This window comes from Antechinus flavipes, chromosome 3 (genome assembly GCF_016432865.1).
Source record: "Antechinus flavipes isolate AdamAnt ecotype Samford, QLD, Australia chromosome 3, AdamAnt_v2, whole genome shotgun sequence".
NCBI lineage: Eukaryota > Metazoa > Chordata > Mammalia > Dasyuromorphia > Dasyuridae > Antechinus > Antechinus flavipes.
Genome location: NC_067400.1, coordinates 131,848,470 through 131,866,490, shown reverse-complemented (window position 1 = coordinate 131,866,490; position 18,021 = coordinate 131,848,470). Strand labels below are relative to the sequence as shown.

General features: G+C 33.3%; 1 protein-coding gene across 1 annotated transcript; it reads left to right on the top strand.

Moving 5' to 3' along the window:
* Nucleotides 1-2,683: 2,683 nt before the first annotated feature.
* On the top strand, nt 2,684-7,053 carry SLITRK1 (SLIT and NTRK like family member 1). The gene has a single exon (XM_051983986.1). It carries the CDS (start codon nt 3,730-3,732, stop codon nt 5,818-5,820), a length of 2,091 nt encoding a protein of 696 aa, XP_051839946.1. The 5' UTR covers nt 2,684-3,729; the 3' UTR covers nt 5,821-7,053.
* Nucleotides 7,054-18,021: the final 10,968 nt, after the last annotated feature.

Genomic DNA, 18,021 nt, shown 5'->3' with positions numbered 1-18,021 from the left:
AATAATAAGATTGATGAAAGGTTCTCTTTAATAACTTCTCTCTTATCATTATCATACCTTTTTGCCAACTTGATTCTACACTGTTAAAGAGCTATAAATATCTCTTGAGTTTTGATTATGATTTAACACACCTTACAAATTGTGATCATTCTGTGATACATTTGGAATCTTTGTCACCAAAGTGCTGAAGTGAGAGTTAATCTCTAAGTAAATATTATCTATTTCTGTTATCTGAAATGTCCTCTGTCTATGGCCCCAGAGATGAGAGAGTTTTGAGAAACTAAGCAACTGAAGGATTTCATGATTAAGCTCAAATAGATAAAATAGAATCCACTAAAGCTGTTCATAGTTATACATGCTTCTTTAAAGACATGCTAAAATGTTTAGGTATCACATAGAAATATCTACTTTATTGTTATTCTAAATATTGTTATTAATCTTTTGTATTTACTTTTTGAAAAAAAATTATCCATGAATGCATCATATTGAGTGATCTAGTGGATTAAATATTTTATATGTATCTGAAAATAATTACTTAAATATTAATAGTCAGTTTTAATTAGCCCATTATGAAATGTTTTATTAAAATCACATATTAACATTATTTTTGTGAACTTTAATCATCTCTATGGATTTATTACTTGATTATCTGTTTTTTTTCTTTTCTTGTCAGTGCATTATTGCTTTTTTAAGAGTTCAAGAATATTACCTATCAGTATGTGGGGAAAATTGATACATTCTGAACTAATTATGAAAATATATCCTCAGGTGAACATTGGTCAGTGACTGGAATTCTGGGAGTTTGCAGAGGATTGACATTTTGAGAAGATACAAATAGGAATAAAGGAATAAAAAATTCAACTCAAACATATCATTTAATTAAATATGAAAATTTATGGATTTCTGATTCCAATAATATTTTAATCTTCTCATTTCTCCTTTAAGAATCAGATTTTAAAATATGATTCTTAGTTGAATCTCTTATGTAATTAGAATAATATTGCCCATTTAAGATTAAAATATTGATAATATTGTTTCATGCAATATAAGTGTTAGTTATTCTCCATATAATGTCTTAAAAGGAGCTTTACAACTTAAACAAATTCTCCCATTATTCAAAACAAAAGTAAAGGCCTTTTATTTTAGGCAGTCCATGTTCTCTGAGATTTTCCACATTGAAGACTGATAGAAGGGGATAAAATGTTCCCTTATATATTCTGACTTCTGAGTCTTCCAAACACAGAAAGGAAGAGAGAAAAAAAAAAACTGCTGATTGTTGCATCATCTTTTCTGTCACTCATACTGAATTTAGAATAGTACCTTCATTTTTTGTTTGTTTGTTTGTTAGTAATATATATCATATCTTCTTGTCAAATGAAATATTAGCTTCTATTTAAATGATACATCCCTTACTTCTCACTAGTTTTCCTTTTTAAGATGTCTTTTTATCCAACCTCTTTACCATCTAGTCTTTTGAAATGCATATTTTCCAAAATATGTGCTCTTTTAAGCAAAGAAAAAATCCTGCTAATATAATTCAGAATTTGTGTATTCCCTTTCTTCCCTTTAAAATATAAATTGAACATCACAGAATGAGGTTGGGGAAGAGGGGAACCTTTGGAAATTCCAAACATTAAGAAAAAATGACATAATTTGGATTGTGAGATTGCAGATTCCTTAAGGTTTTAACTGATGTCAGTAAATCATATTTCTAGTATGAACTCTCAAGTCCTTTCTGTCCACCCTTCACTGAATGTGGCATTATATAGATTCAGTTAGATAAAATTGATATTTCTTTGAACTGGATAATCAGAGTTCAGTTCTGGATGTATGCACCCAAATAAGTGAACCAAGTGAGCTTATTTTTCAGTTGTCTTAGTTCAGTGTTTTTTGAAAGCATTTGTAACTTGAATTTTGCCTGCACCATACAAGATGAAACTGCTTATTTGATTGCTAGCATTTGGAAAAGCTTCAGAATGATGAAGAAACTTTTTTTCAAGTCATGAGTAATCCTAAAATGCCTCGCCTTTCTCGTCTTTCCCTGCCCCCAATGCCATCTATTTGATCTGAAATTAAATGCAGAAAAATGCACTGCATTTTCAATCACAGTCATTTAAAAAATGTTAGGAGAACATGAATAGAAAAAAATAGCTTATATAGCCAAACCATTGAAACCCCCTACAAAGTAGGAGCAATTAGTAGCTTGAATAAGTTATTATACAGCCAAATTCTCCTTCCCCCTCCCTAAGATTACATATGCATACATACATGCATGTGTATAGTTGTAATCTGTAATTCAATGCAATGATGATTTAACGTTCCAAAGAAAATGCTTCGAAAAACAAACAAAAAAAAAAGTAGAAGGAAACATTGCACTACTGCAGGAAAGAAAAAAAAATGCATTTAAAGCAACGATAAAAATGGCGTGCAGCATAATTACCTGAAATTGCTATTCGCTTGACACCCTGACACTAATTTTATTCAAGCCATTGGGAAATAAAAATTATAAAAGCACTTCTTTTCAAACGTCAGACCTTGGGTGGGTGGTAGGTGTTTAGGGGATAGGTAGGGTGGAGGCGGGAAGGAAAGGGTAAACTTCCCAGTATCCAAAAAAGAATTAAACAATCTATTTAGGATAAGCGTCTATATAGATCGACAATCTTTAATGCCAACATTTTTAACGCTTGCCCTGTACGTAGATTGATTTTTTTTTCTCTAGCATTCCCTCAGCAGATGGATTTTTGCTACTGCAGATCAGCAGAGGGTGTCAGATCTTTCAGAGTGCACCAGGCTGGAACGAGCAGAGCTTCTTAGTAACTCTCTGTTTCCCCTCCCCACTCTCGCTCTTTTCCCTTCTTCTCTCCCCAACCCCCTCTTCTGAGTAATTCAGAAAGAGCAGAAGAAAGAGAAGCGAAACAAGGGAAAGAAAGAAGCGTTAGTTAAGGAGAAAAGAGTGCAACCCCCCAAAAAGAACAGAACACAAGAAGAGGAGGAAGGATGGACAACCACAAAACGCAGAGATTGCGGAAATTTTGCAGCGCCATTGGCTCGGCAGCTATTCCTTAGGCTGGGGCGTGATTTCAGCACCAAGGGGAACTGGACAGCACCCAGAGGGGACTCCTAGGCAGAGAGCAACAGCAGCAGGAGCCGCTGCAGCAGCAGCTACAGCATCAGCATCAGCATCAGCAGCCGGAAACCCTGCTTTGTAACAGAAAAGGCAAGGTCAGTTCGAAGCATAGCCATGCACAGGCACTTTGCCTGTACTACGCTGCACTCACCCTGCTTGTGTGTCTAACATGCACTTGCTTCTAATTCTTAGCATTGTTACTATTCAGATTAGTGAAGACAACTAGCAGAGATTCGACAGTTACGGGTTATTTATTTATTTTTAAAATTTCTTTTGGTGGTTTAAAAGGGGAGGGAGGGGGATTTTTCTACTTTTAAAATTTTTATTTTTGCGTGCCTTGCACTACGTGCCTGGATAATTTGTGGATTTAATTATTGACTGGCGTCTGGACTGTTGCAGTGTGGGGGGGGAGGAGAGAAGAAAAAATCCACCCCCCCCAAAAAAAACAAAAACAAAAACAAAAAAACGAAAGCTCTTTTTTTTCTTCTTCTTCCTTGGGTTCGGACATTGAAGTGGTAAATGAACTTGAACTGTGTCTGTGACAAACAGTATGGTTGTTGTTACTTTGTGATGAGATCGGGGATGAATTGCTCAGTTTAAAAATGCTGCTTTGGATTCTGTTGCTGGAGACGTCTCTTTGTTTTGCCGCTGGAAACATTACAGGGGACGTTTGCAAAGAGAAGATTTGTTCCTGCAACGAGATAGAAGGGGACCTGCACGTAGACTGTGAGAAAAAGGGTTTTACAAGTCTGCAGCATTTTACTGCCCCTACTTCCCAGTTTTACCATTTATTTCTGCATGGAAATTCCCTCACGCGACTTTTTCCTAATGAGTTCGCTAACTTTTATAATGCGGTTAGTTTGCACATGGAAAACAACGGCTTGCATGAAATTGTTCCCGGGGCTTTTCTGGGGCTGCAGCTGGTGAAGAGACTCCACATCAACAACAACAAAATTAAATCTTTTCGAGAACAGACTTTCCTGGGATTGGACGATCTGGAATATCTCCAGGCTGATTTTAATTTATTACGAGATATTGACCCGGGAGCATTTCGGGATTTAAACAAGCTGGAGGTACTCATTTTAAATGACAACCTCATCAGCACCTTACCTGCCAATGTGTTCCAATATGTTCCCATCACCCACCTCGACCTTCGGGGAAATAGACTTAAAACATTGCCTTATGAGGAGGTCTTGGAGCAGATCCCAGGCATTGCTGAAATCCTTTTAGAGGATAACCCCTGGGACTGCACTTGTGATCTGTTGTCTCTGAAGGAATGGCTAGAAAACATACCCAAAAACGCACTTATTGGACGTGTGGTCTGCGAAGCCCCCACAAGACTGCAGGGGAAAGATCTTAATGAGACCTCAGAACAAGATTTGTGTCCTTTGAAAAACCGAGTGGATTCTAGTCTTGCAGCACCCCCTGCCCAGGAAGAGACCTGTGCTCCTGGCCCCATTCCAACTCCCTTTAAGATTAACGGCCAAGAAGATCCTGCCACTCCAGGGGCTGCTCCAAATGGAGGTACAAAGATTCCAGTCAACTGGCAAATCAAAATCAGACCTACTGCGGCGGTATCAGCGATCAATGCCAAAAACAAACCTCCGGACAGAAGTATGACCTGTCCGGAGATATGCAGCTGTGACCAGATCCCAGATTCGGGACTAAAGGTGAATTGCAATGATCGAAACGTGAGCAGTCTGGCAGATTTGAAGCCCAAGCCCTCCAATGTACAAGAGCTGTTTTTGAGAGATAACAAGATTCACACCATTAGGAAAGCTCACTTTCTGGATTATCGGAACCTTAATCTGTTGGATCTAGGAAACAATAATATTGCAACGGTGGAGAACAACACCTTCAAGAACCTTTTGGACCTAAGATGGCTGTATATGGATAGCAACTACCTAGATACCCTGTCCCGAGAGAAATTCACTGGGCTGCTGAATCTTGAATACCTGAATGTGGAGTTTAACGAGATCCAGCTAATCCTCCCGGGTACCTTCAATGCTATGCCCAAACTGAGGATACTCATTCTCAACAACAACTTGCTGAGATCCCTGCCTGTCGACGTGTTTGCTGGAGTCTCTCTTTCTAAGCTAAGTCTCCACAATAACTATTTCCTGTACCTCCCAGTAGCGGGGGTATTGGATCAGTTAACCTCCATCATACAGATAGATCTGCATGGCAACCCCTGGGAGTGCTCTTGCACAATTGTGCCTTTCAAACAATGGGCAGAGCGCCTGGGTCCCGAGGTGATCATGAGTGATCTGAAGTGCGAGTCTCCGGAAGACTTCTTTAAAGCAGATTTCATGTTCCTCTCCAATGACGTGATGTGCCCCCAGCTGTATGCAAAGATCTCGCCTACGTTAACTTCACACAGTAAAAACAGCACTGGGTTGGCGGAAACAGGGACTCATTCCAATTCCTACCTAGAGACCAGCAGGGTCTCCATTTCGGTGCTGGTCCCGGGACTCCTGCTGGTGTTTGTCACCTCTGCCTTCACAGTGGTTGGCATGCTAGTGTTTATCCTGAGGAACCGAAAGCGGTCAAAGAGAAGGGATGCCAACTCATCTGCATCTGAAATCAATTCCTTACAGACTGTCTGTGATTCTTCTTACTGGCACAACGGACCTTACAATGCAGATGGAGCCCATAGAGTTTATGACTGTGGCTCTCACACCCTATCAGACTAAAAACCCAGGGCAACGGGTGGGGGAGGGGAGGCGGGGAGCATTTCCACAAGTTTCGCAGCTATTGCAACCCCGAGGTTAAAGAAATCTTGACTCGTGTGCTTTGTCTGCTCGCCCACGCCAAAGCGTGATTGGCATCAATCAATCAATCAATAAATAAACCACCCTAGGAGGAGAGAGAGTTCTGGCCCCTCAGCTCTCTTCTGGGAAAGCCAAACAGTGCAAAGACTGTGGCATAACAAGGGGAAACCGAAGCCAGCTCGCTAGCTCTAAAATCCCTTTTGAGAGGCAGCCAAGCTGGGGCAGCGCTTCTTACATCTGACTATGCCCTTAGTGAGCCTTGGAGATTAAAAAGAGGGCAGAAGACAGACTTGGCCAAACTCTTATAGGGCGAACGATTGTTATTGTCCTATATATATATGTATAAATATACCTACGTCTATATATATATAGATAGATATCTATTTTTTCCCCTGTGGATTAGCCCCGTGAGGAGGGGGACGTGATGGCCTCCCTGCTGACACTTCAGGGACGGGAAGTTGCACGAAGGCATGAATGTAATGTAAATAAATGACTCGGATTCCGAACAAAAAGTGCTGCATGGCTCGCATGGATACAACGCACCCCAGGGACGCTCCCCCTCCCACTCAACCGGAGACAGCGTCTAATTCACACCATCCACCCTCTTACCTGATAAGTCCCATCGTATCAAACTTTCTATAAACAAAATACAGTATAATCTAAAAGTGCCATTTCGCCATTTTTTGTGATGATAGGCAGTACAGAAAGGTACATTTACTGTGAAAAATAATGTAAAGATTTTATTTAAGACATTTGCATGGATAGTCATCAGTTCATTTTGAGTTAAAAAATTTACTTTCTTTGGAGAGGTTTTCCGGGGTTACTTTGATATTTTTGTTTTGTTTTGTTTTGTTTTGCTATTTTTCTATAAGTATCCAATAATGCCTTCCATCTGAATGTAAAATTAGTACCTTTGATTTCTATTATGGTATCAGTGTAAACATTCAAAAAATTAATTCCAAGGCAGTTAAGCATGACCAATTAATGTCACTCTAGTGCTTAGGCTGCAATCTTAATGGTAGCAATTCTGTGCTGGTGTAAATCTTACTATTAAGGAGAAAAAACAGAATCGAGGAAGCACGTGAAACTTACTAATTCTATCCGAGGATTTTATAATGGCATATTTTTTCAGTATTAAAGTGAAAATGTTTTCAACTCTGGGTCCTTATATTTTTCTAGCTTCATTTTTTGCAAGTGGCTGCTACGGTATGTGTTGGCAGGGATGGGGGATGGAAGGGAAGGGGGCGGATCCCTTCTCTTGCAACATTAAGGCAGGTTCTCTAATCTTCGTTCTTAACTACCGACCCTTGGTGTCTCCGCCTATGACTTCCCCGTAAAGTTTAAATCATCTAGTTCCCCTTCTTTCACCCTATTCCCAACCCCTCACCTTGCCTCTTCCCTCCCCTCCTCTCCCCTATTACCCCCCCCCCCCCAATGCGGCAGTGAATCCCTTTATTAATGCTGGAACTCCCTCGCTGCTGCTTCTGCTAGTGCTGCACACACTGCAGATATATTAGGGATGTTAGTGGAAATTTGATTTAATTGACTCTGCCTAGATCGGTCTCATTAAACAGAGTGGAGATTTCATTGGTCAGCACTCCTTACTGAAACACAGCAGCCCTAATGACTGGCAGTTGAGATGCTACTGGCGATTTGACTTTAACAGCTGCTGGAAATGGTAAAACTAATTAGTGAAGGGAATCCCTTCCCCCTTATAACTGCACCTAGAAAATTGGTAAAGAAAACACACATCTTAACTCTGATCATCCACGTTAAAGAGGTTTTCTCTTAGATCATTTGGCTTTCTGGTAGTGGTCCCTTAATTAACAGGAAAAGCATTGAAGTGCTCAAAGCAATGTAGCTACAATCTTAAACACCGTTCTTGGCAAAGTCTTTTGTACATCAGGGACTAACAAAACTTCAAATACAAAATGGGTCTGCATTACAGTACATGCCCACCTTTGAGAAGTGCAATAAGAAATCGAAGATCACAGACATGGAGGAGAAATAAGTGACAGAAATCTAAATCGAATAGAAAAGGACCTCTGAAATCTTAAGGATAGAAGATTCTTCTAAAACTCATTTTCTAAAGGAATGTCATTTCACAGAAATTTGATGTTCTGCAGGTTATCTAGTTTATATAGTACTTTTATAATAAAAATTCTATTATTAAATGCAATTATTCCCCAACCCATTTCTCATTTTCTGCTTTGATTTTGGTTATAAATTGTTCATTTTGGTAGCACATTCAATGTGAGTGGGATTATTATCTACTAGCAACAAAAGTCATGGATTTTTCTTTTGGGGATCATTAGGCCTTTTAAGTGAATGTTCAACAGGCTTCCTTAGATTAGTATTAGATCCTTTTTTGTTTTTTGCAATATTTTGAAGTCAAGAAAAATGAAAACAGAATAACAAACAGGACACTAGCAAAATGTAACATTACTTCAATAATAGATATTATTAAGTGAAAAAACATTTGTTCCTAAAAAACAAATAGCCCTAGATTTCTACTTAGGTTTTCAATTTGTAAAGTGTTTATAAAAGGATATGAATTTTCATCTTCTTTATTCATGGTATAGCATGAATTTATTCTAGTCTATGTGTGGTTCAATATACTTTAAGAACTCAGGTGAGGAAATATTAGATTATTAATGTTTTATTAATTTCTGCATTTGTATTTAATAAATCACTAAAAACTCCTATCATTTACAAAATGATGAATAGAGAGTGGCTACATAATTTTAATAATATAAAAGGGTCTAGAAAGGGTGTATTCAGTTTACAGATCATACATATGCTGCTCATTATGACAGATATAGTACATCTTAAAAGATAAATTACTCTTTATGTTTATTCCTTGAGAGACTGTAAAATAATGATCATTTAAAACTTGGGTTGTCTTTGCCAGGACTGTGTCTAAGAAGGATAGTGTATTTAATTTAGGACAACAAAGATTTATGAATTGCAGCAATTTATGCATTCAAAGACATTGAAACAAAATTAACTAGATATTGATTCTGATAATATTAGCATTGCCAGTGTTATAATAAATAAGGCAACATATGAAAAACACATGCAGAGAAGCAGAATGAATAATGCTCAAACATATCCAATGACTGACTATATAGAACATTTATTATTTAAATAGCCAATGTTTTATTCATTTTGTTAAAGTATCTCTGTCATAATAATATATATTCTATTTTCAGGATATATAATGCATGCAGTCTTCCCTACTTTTGTTTAGATGTGCTTAGTCTCTTGTGGGATTTTTGTTTGTTTGTTTTGTTCTTAGGTTTTTTTTTTTTTAAACTTTAAAATCCTGTATAACTGTAGTGTCACATGCAGTGTGTGAAGTATGCTGCTTCCAGTTGAATCACTCTTCAATTCATCAAAGCAAAAGTGATTTCAGTTGTGCAGAATGTAAAAGGGAAGAAGACGGAGATATCTTGTTTAGTTCAGTTGCTTTAAAGGAATAGCTGTACTGTTTTTGTAGCTAAGAATATCTTAGAATTTAAGTAGTTGCCATAGAAATTTATCCTTTAACTATTTTATATATTTATGAAGCAGATAGCTAGAAAAGTTGATTAAATAGTAACATTTTCTCCCTTAAAAGAAAAGATAGCAAGCTATGTATTGGATATATGTCTAGATAGGATTGTTGTATTTTTAAATATAAATTTAAAGTCACATTGGTGATTCCAAGATAGCGTGTTTGGTTTTGGATCATGCAATTTTGTTAACAAATGTTTTCCTATTTGGGTAGAGGTCTCAGCAAATTTGTTGGGAGTGAGGAAAAGTCGAAAGGACAAAGGAAGTATCTATAAGGCATTTGATGGTTTCCATATCAGGTTCCCTGCTAGCTCTTTCAGAAAAAGCCATTCATTTTGTTTGTATGCTTGTGTTATGACAATATGATAGGAATGTTTAAACATGCTAATGGTTTAATTATGTTATTAATTTGAATTTTAGGCCATTTTCATTCAAAAGTGAATGTGATTCAAATCACTATAAACTGTTGTTTATTTTAAGGATTATTAGCTGATATCAATAAGCTGTGAGTTGCCTTAAAGTGGTATGTGAGCCACATAAAAGTGGGTAAACATTGACAAATTTGGGGTAATTACCTGAAATTATATTGCAGTTATAAAAATAACACAAATATGGATTACTTATACAACTAACACATAGCACAGTGGGTTACTCCTTAGCACAGAATTAATCCTTAGTGTTCAACACCTTGAGGAAAAGCTATCACATTGTTCCATAGTTATATATTGTTTATAAAGAGAATAATCCTAAAGAATGATTCCTTTTTAAGGTTCATGTTACTTAGGCTTGAGTACAGTGCTAGCCCATCATAGTGATCTATCAATATTTTCATTAGATTTCAAATATCTTCAATATTTTAGATAATAAAAATATGCCCATAAGTACTTTGGATTTCAAACTGAAATGGACATAAAGGAATTATATAGAGTAAGCCAAAATGAAGCCCACTGGCCTCAATTATCTATTTAACTTTTTTTCAAAATGTATTTTGTATTTAATTACCTATAATTGAATTTATTCTGTACCTTACTTCATTTTTCTTAGTCACAGCAAATCTTAGTGCAATTAAATTATAAAATATTTTATTTTAAAAATTCTCCAAAATGGAGGCATTTTATATCTGAATATGACAATAAACTAAAACTTAGAATATAGGAATATCCAGGTTATAATTTATTCATTCAACCAAATATTTTGAGTGAATATTATGTATAAAGTATTATGATTCTGGGAAATGAGGATGAATTAAGATTTTGTCTCTATTTTTAATAAGTTTACATTATACTAGAGGAAATATTGTATATATGCACATAACTATAATTCAAGCTAGAATAAGATATATCAAAAAGGTACCCTGAAAACATCTTTATTATGATTGATTTTTCCCCCTGCTACACAATTTTTAAAAAGGTACAATAAATTTGAGCTCAATTATGGGCTAAATAAACAGAAACTTTTAGGGTAGTTCACAACAGATAATGTATTTTTCCATTTGTTTTATTTTACTTTTTATCATAGTCTGACTTCATTTTCATCTAGAATGATATATTTTCATTGGTACCAAACTAAAACAGAAATTAAGTACATGGCTTTCTTAACTTATGAGGTATGAATTCCAGGATAGTTGATTGGCTGTGCTGAAATAGTCCTTTAAATAGACAATTAATTCAATGACAACATCATTGAAACTAATTATTTGGCCTTGAGTACATAAATCAATGGGGAGTTGAAATAATTTTTCATTTGTTTTTTATATTCAACCAGTTATTATGATACCATAGTAAATATCTAATACTAATTTTGAATATGAGTAATTTATGCATATCATAATTATTTGCTGTATAAATATTAACTTGAATTTATATTTATATTAACACAATATCCAAACTGTCTGAAAAGAAAGGTAGAACAATGGTAAACATGGTTTTGTACTAATAAATTACATCTAAAAGAGGTAATAGTAGATACAAACATTATTTTTTTGCTATTTCTTTATAAAATTTATAAGATTTTTTTTGTTACATTTATGTTAGCAAGTATTCTATAATCTTTACATTTCTTATTTTACAAAATATAATCTTTAATATTTTGTTTACTTGATATATTATTATTTATAAATTAGTTGTCTTCTGAATATTATAGTAATATTCAGGAGTGAGATAGCTACTTCTAAACATCTGGAGTTGAAGAATCTTAAATGAATGAGATGCAATTTCTGATTCTCTGACTCATGTTCTCTTCCTTTTCTTTTTTCTTTTTTCTTGGTGGAAAGGATACTATTGCATCATATTGATAAGAAAAAACAATTTAAAGTAAAAAAAAAAACTATAGCAAATGATAAAAACAGCATCCTTAATATCATCGAAGATACAGAAAAAATTGATTTTGAATAATCTGGGAAAGAAATAGAAAGGCAGTCCTGTAATAATTCATTACATCTAGCATTTGTTATGATAAAGTTTGGCATATAATAATTTTTCACACTTTTAAAAGTGTTTGATTTGATCTTTTACTAATGTCTATACTCTAAGAGCAGTGCAAGAACATTGTTATGATGGAAATAACATTGGCTTGGGATCTCTTTTATTTGCTTAGTTTTATAAGTTTGTAAAATCCCTTCAGTTATCCAAGTCCATTTCCAGGTCTATAAAATGGTTGCTAAAAACAAAACAAAACAAAACAAACAAAAATACAAAACTTGTATCAATTATCTTACAGAAAATAAAATGAGATAGTTTACAAGTAACTGTGAAATATAACAAAATAGATTTATTGGGATAGCATTTTGATTAATAACTTACAACATATGCTTTAATAGAACATTTTTACTTTAGAAAATTAGTTTTATCATTAAGTAGGTATATGGGTTAGTGACAAGGATGATACATTGTTATAGGATCCACCATGTTTTCATCTGTTTTAGTTTGTTGATTATGTTTTTGAGTCATTTTATTATTCAATTTTTATATGCCATATTGGATAACATTGGATAACATATTGGATAAGGCTAATCTGATTCAGTTATTGATATAAGTAACTAGAGTAAATAGGCCATTGTTGTTGTTGGAATTAAATTCTAAAATTATGATATAAACAGAGCAAATTAATGTATATAACTCCTTATAATCAGTTGAAGTTAAGGAAAAAGAGTTTTAACTTATTCTAAATCATTTGCTTTCTAATTCAAAGACTTACAGGTGTATAAAAACAAAATTTTCATGATGTGATGATATATATTCCATTGACTTTATTCCAGCTTCCTTTAATAACACATATATTTGATTTAATTGAATTAATCATTTAACTTATCAATACAATGTTAATCAAATCCTTTCACTTCTCTAGGGCTCAGTTTCCTTATCTTTCTAGTTAAAGTTTAGAATAAATAATCAGTAAACCTAGTTCTAGCTCTAAATCACATAATTCAATCCACATAGATATCATATAACATTGATACAGATTGATCCTCAATTAATCAAACAGTTTTCTGATTGGATCAAAATACTGCTTAGCTTCAGAATTTTCTTCTATGATAATGTTAACCCAAATTTTCAATCAATAAAAAAATCTACATTTTGTTTCAACAGTAAATTTTTGATTCCTGAAATTTTTATTTTTCTCTAGAATATTAGTCAGAAATCTAATGATCAAATTTCCTGTCACAGATAATGGTTAGTATGATTGGGATTAAGACATAACAAGCATGATATTTGGGAAAAATATTGTGTTTTATGGTTAGGTATTATAGGGAACAATATTAGAAGTCAAGTAACATCTGGAAAAGTAATTGATTATGTGCAATGGTATGCTACTATCATAACACAAAATTTATAAATTTAAAGTAGCAAAAACTCAGAACAATGCATTTTTGAGCATTATTTACATGTGAGTATTAGTGAAAGTTAGCCAGAAAATTATGCTCCCATTTCTTACAACAATTTTGTACTAGATATTATGAATCCAATATTTAGGCAAGGTTAGGTAATGTGATACTTACCAAATCTTCATTCCTTCAAATACATTTTTACATATAAGAATTAAATAGACAAATAAAATTTGAATTGCATAATTACAGGATATAAATTTTTCAATTCAGGATACATGAAACTTATGTTATATGAAAATCTGTATGTATAATAACTTTTACATATTGATTGGCTACTATTTTGGAGGTTAAAGCAAATATGAGAAGACCCATAGGAGCCACTATTAGTAGCTTACTACTACTAGTAGTAAATATGACTTTGTCTAAGGAGTCAGTAATATGTTGTCACAAAGAATGACTATATATGCACTGAAGGTTATCATCATATCATAAGCTTGGCTTCTAGACTCACACAGTTTAAATGACTTAACATTTAAACAATAGAATTCAGTATATTGTTGTATACAAAATCAGTATGTCTACATTCTTTAACTTTTTGATCCATTGTTCTGGTTCAGTGTTGAAACAACCAAAGTATGAAAAGTATAGTTTAAAGAAAAGCCACAGGAAAGAGAATTAAGATAAAAAATCTGCTAGTACAGTGAATGATTTAAACAAGAAACAGACAATTTAATCTGAACGATCTGTGGGTGTGAATGGGAGGGTGCATATTTTCCTTTTTTAGACATTCTAACACACACACATATTATGTATATGATATTAATGTGTATGTATATGTTAAATATATTTCTATAAAATATATGTAGAAACAATATTATATATGTTACATATACATATATTTATATCATAACATCTGTATATATCCTATAAGGTCTATATTCATAGAGATCTATTTATCTATCTCTGCATATACACTCGTATATAATACCTACCTATATGTATGATAACCCATATATATTTATATATATATGACATATAATTATCTTTTTTTAATCTAAAAAGAGGAAAATAAAGTATCAAGCATTCAAATTATATTACCTATTTCTGATGGTGAATTTTATGTTCTATGAATATGAATTTTTGACATTTAATGTTGATTGGCTTTTGGGAATTGCTGATAATTAAAAACTCAGTTGTAATGTTCTCACAGTTTTTTCAATACAATGGAAAATATATTATACACATTTGTAGTAGCATTTTATTGAAGACTAAGTGTCATAAATTTTACTTCTACTACTTTTCCTGGAAGTTATTTTAAAATAAGTAAAGAATATGATCTTTTCCACAAATACTTCCTTATTATAATATAAATTGTTCAGCTTAATGCCTGAATTTTGGAATTTCAATATCCATTTAGGGAAAAAATCTAACATAAATCCTATCTCAAGCTACTGTATTTTTCCATCAGTCCTAAATACTTGGAATAGACAGAATAACCAGGAAATTTTATTTTACTATTATACTTTTCAGATTTAAGGAAAGAAAGAAATATGTCACAGTGGGTATGGAAGAAAATGAACCACAATCAATGAAATTAAATATGGAAAAATCATGGCATTTTGAAGACTGGAAATTATCAGTGAAAAAGAAATAACTAACAAATAGCTTAAGAGAAGGAAAAACAAAGGACAAAACACAATGTGATTTTATTTCTTAGGGAATTAGGTAAAAGTAAATACTTTTTTTCTCATTTTTTCCTCATAAATAATGCATTAATCTTGTTATATTTTGTGCAACTCAACATCACATTTATCAAACCTGTCTGAGTAAGAGACATGATAAAAACAGTCATATACAATATGTGTTTTTTGTAAGAATATTCCCAACTATACATTCAAGATCCCATCACTTTCTCTAATCCTAAGAATAATTGAACTTAATCTTTTAAGCAAATTTGATTGCTTTTCATTTTATTTTAACATTGTAACTGATATGTTGTTTTAGAAACTATACAGAGATAATCTTCTGATGTCACAGAATCCTGGATGGCTTGGTACTGCTGAATTCTTGTGATACCATGTCAGTATAATCAATTTATCAAAAGAAAATTGTAAGCTAGAGTTAGATTTTACTTCTTCAGCTAAAAAAAAATCTGAAAACATTACTATTATTGGAGTTGTCTGTAAAATTATGGAGTTAATATTATGTCAGTAAGATCCCAAAAATCTATCTATTGCCCTTGAAAAATTCAAGATATATTATATAAGAAGACTACACTCTAGGACAGTGAAAGAATTGGCTAAAGTGATTTTTGAGCATCCATCAATGGACTTTAAACTCTATGGTACTTGAAGAAGACAGCATAGGATTTAAAGAAGGCAGATATTCTGATTTACAAAAAAAAAAAAAAATAGGACAGGGCAAATAAGCTAGTGAACTTCAATCTGATTAAGGGCAAAATTCTAGTATGTGTTAATGAAGAGATGGTTAGTGAAAATTTAGGAAAGAAAGTAGTAGTAATAAAGAACCAGTATTGCTTCACGAAGAACCAGTCAAGATGACTTAATTTTTCTTTCATTTTTGACAGTACAGCCAAAATCATAGATTACGGAAATGTCTTTTATATAGTTTGCCTAGATTTCAGCAGCTTCATAGTTGTTGATGTTATCCATTTGAATTACCTGGAGATATAGTAGCCAAAATAGCCAGTTCAATTTTGTGCTTCACTGATAAATGGTGTAAAGAACTAAGAAGTTGATAGTCCCATTGTCATTTGCCCTGGTTACATCACAAAGCATGATTTTTAATTCTTGGCACCATATTTTAAGAACAACTTTGATAAAGGCAGGGAGCAGTTAGAGGAGAGTGACTAACAACCTATGCTGGAGCCTGCATCTATTAGTTTAATGTGAACCAATTGTCAGTTTTGATATTTGTACAGCAGAAATTATCAAACATTGCAAATCAGGACTTGATTTATCTTTTTTTGGTAATTGTCAAACTTTAAAAAAAGTGATAAAAAATGTTAATATTGCAAATTAAACATTAAAGTATGTTAGGCATACATTTTCCCTGAGAGAATCAATTGTTAAACATCTACTAGTGTGTCTCAGGTGACCAAAATCTTGAATATCCTTGAGATTATATTACGTTTGAACAATTTGAATATATTGAGTAATAAAGAATCAAGTTAGGAGGAGATATCTCTTTGTGTCATTTAAAAACTGTTCAAATCTTTCAATCATTTATCAATTGGGGAATAACTCTTATTTTTATAAATTTCACTGTGTTGTCTATATATTTGAGAAATGAGGTTTCCATCAGAGAAACTTGCTTCAATTTTTTGTACAGTTAAGATTGCTAATTTTATTTCTCTCCATCCTATTTTCCTACCTGTTTATTCGAGTCTTTCTTTCCATTTACCATCCCTCTTTGAAAATGCTTGCTTCTGACAACCTTCTCTCCAAATCTGTCCTCCCTTCTATCTTTCTATGAATCTTTTCTTATCTCCTTTCCCTCCTACTCTTCTGCCATGTAAGACGCATTTCTATTCCTGATTGAATTTTTATGCTATTCTCTCTTTGAGCCAGTTCTGATAAAAGTAAGATTCATTTCCCATTATCTTTCTCGTCTTCTCCTCTACTTTAAAAGCTTTTATTTTCTCTTTCATGGTAGATCATTTATCCCATTCTACATTTCCTTTTCCCTTCCTCCCATTACATTCCTTTGTCATCTCTTAATTTAATTTTTAAAGATATCACCCCTTCATATTCAATTCACAACAGTGCCCTCTGTTCCTACTAGCTCTTTCAAATTGTCCTAATAATGAGAAAGTTCTTATGAGTGATAAATATCATCTTCCTATGTAAGAATGTAAATAGTTTACTGTTATTAAATCCTTTATGATTTCCCTTTCCTGCTTGACTTTTAATACTTCTCTCAAGTCTTATATTTGAAAGTCAAATTTTAAATTCAGGTCTGGTTTTTCATTAAAAATACTTGAAAAAAAATTTTTTTTTTTTAAATTTCAATGGCTTACCTTTTTTTACCCTTAAGGGTTATGCTCAGTTTTGCAGAGTAGGTGATTATTGGTTGTAATGATAGTTTCTTTGCCCTCTGGAATATCATATATTAAGCCCATTGATTCTTTAATGTTGAAGTTGCTAAAGCTTATGTTATCTTGACTGTGGCTCCATAATACTTGAATTGTTTCTTTTTGGCCGTTTGCAATATTCTCTCCTTAAGCTGGGAGCTCTGGAATTTGATTATAATATTCCTGGAAGTATTCATGTTATGTTCTCTTTCAGGAGATGATTGATAGATTCTTTCCATGTCACTTTTACCCTCAGGTTCTAGAATATCAGTTTAACCTCCTCAGGAAATTTCTTGAAAGATGCTGTCTAGGCTCTGTTTTTGATCATGGCTTTCAGGTAGTCTAATAGTTTTTAAATTATCTTCCCTGGCTCTATTTTTCAGGCCTGTTGTTTGAATGAAATATTTCATGTCTTTTGTTTTTATTTTTATTTTATTGTTTCTTTATTTCTCAGGAAGTCTTTAGCTACTAATTGTTTAATTCTAATTTTTAAAGATTTTTTTTCTTCTTCATCAAATTTTTGTTTGTCTTTTTCCATTTGACCAATTCTACTTTTTTAGATATTCTTCTCTTCATTGACATTTTACTACCTTTACCATTTGACCTAGTGTCTTTTTTAAGGAATTGTTTTCTTCATTTTGTGTTTGTA

What these genes read in the sequence shown, in the direction of transcription:
- SLITRK1 (XM_051983986.1), top strand. Translation starts at nt 3,730, where the DNA reads ATGCTGCTTTGGATTCTGTTGCTGGAGACGTCTCTTTGTTTTGCCGCT.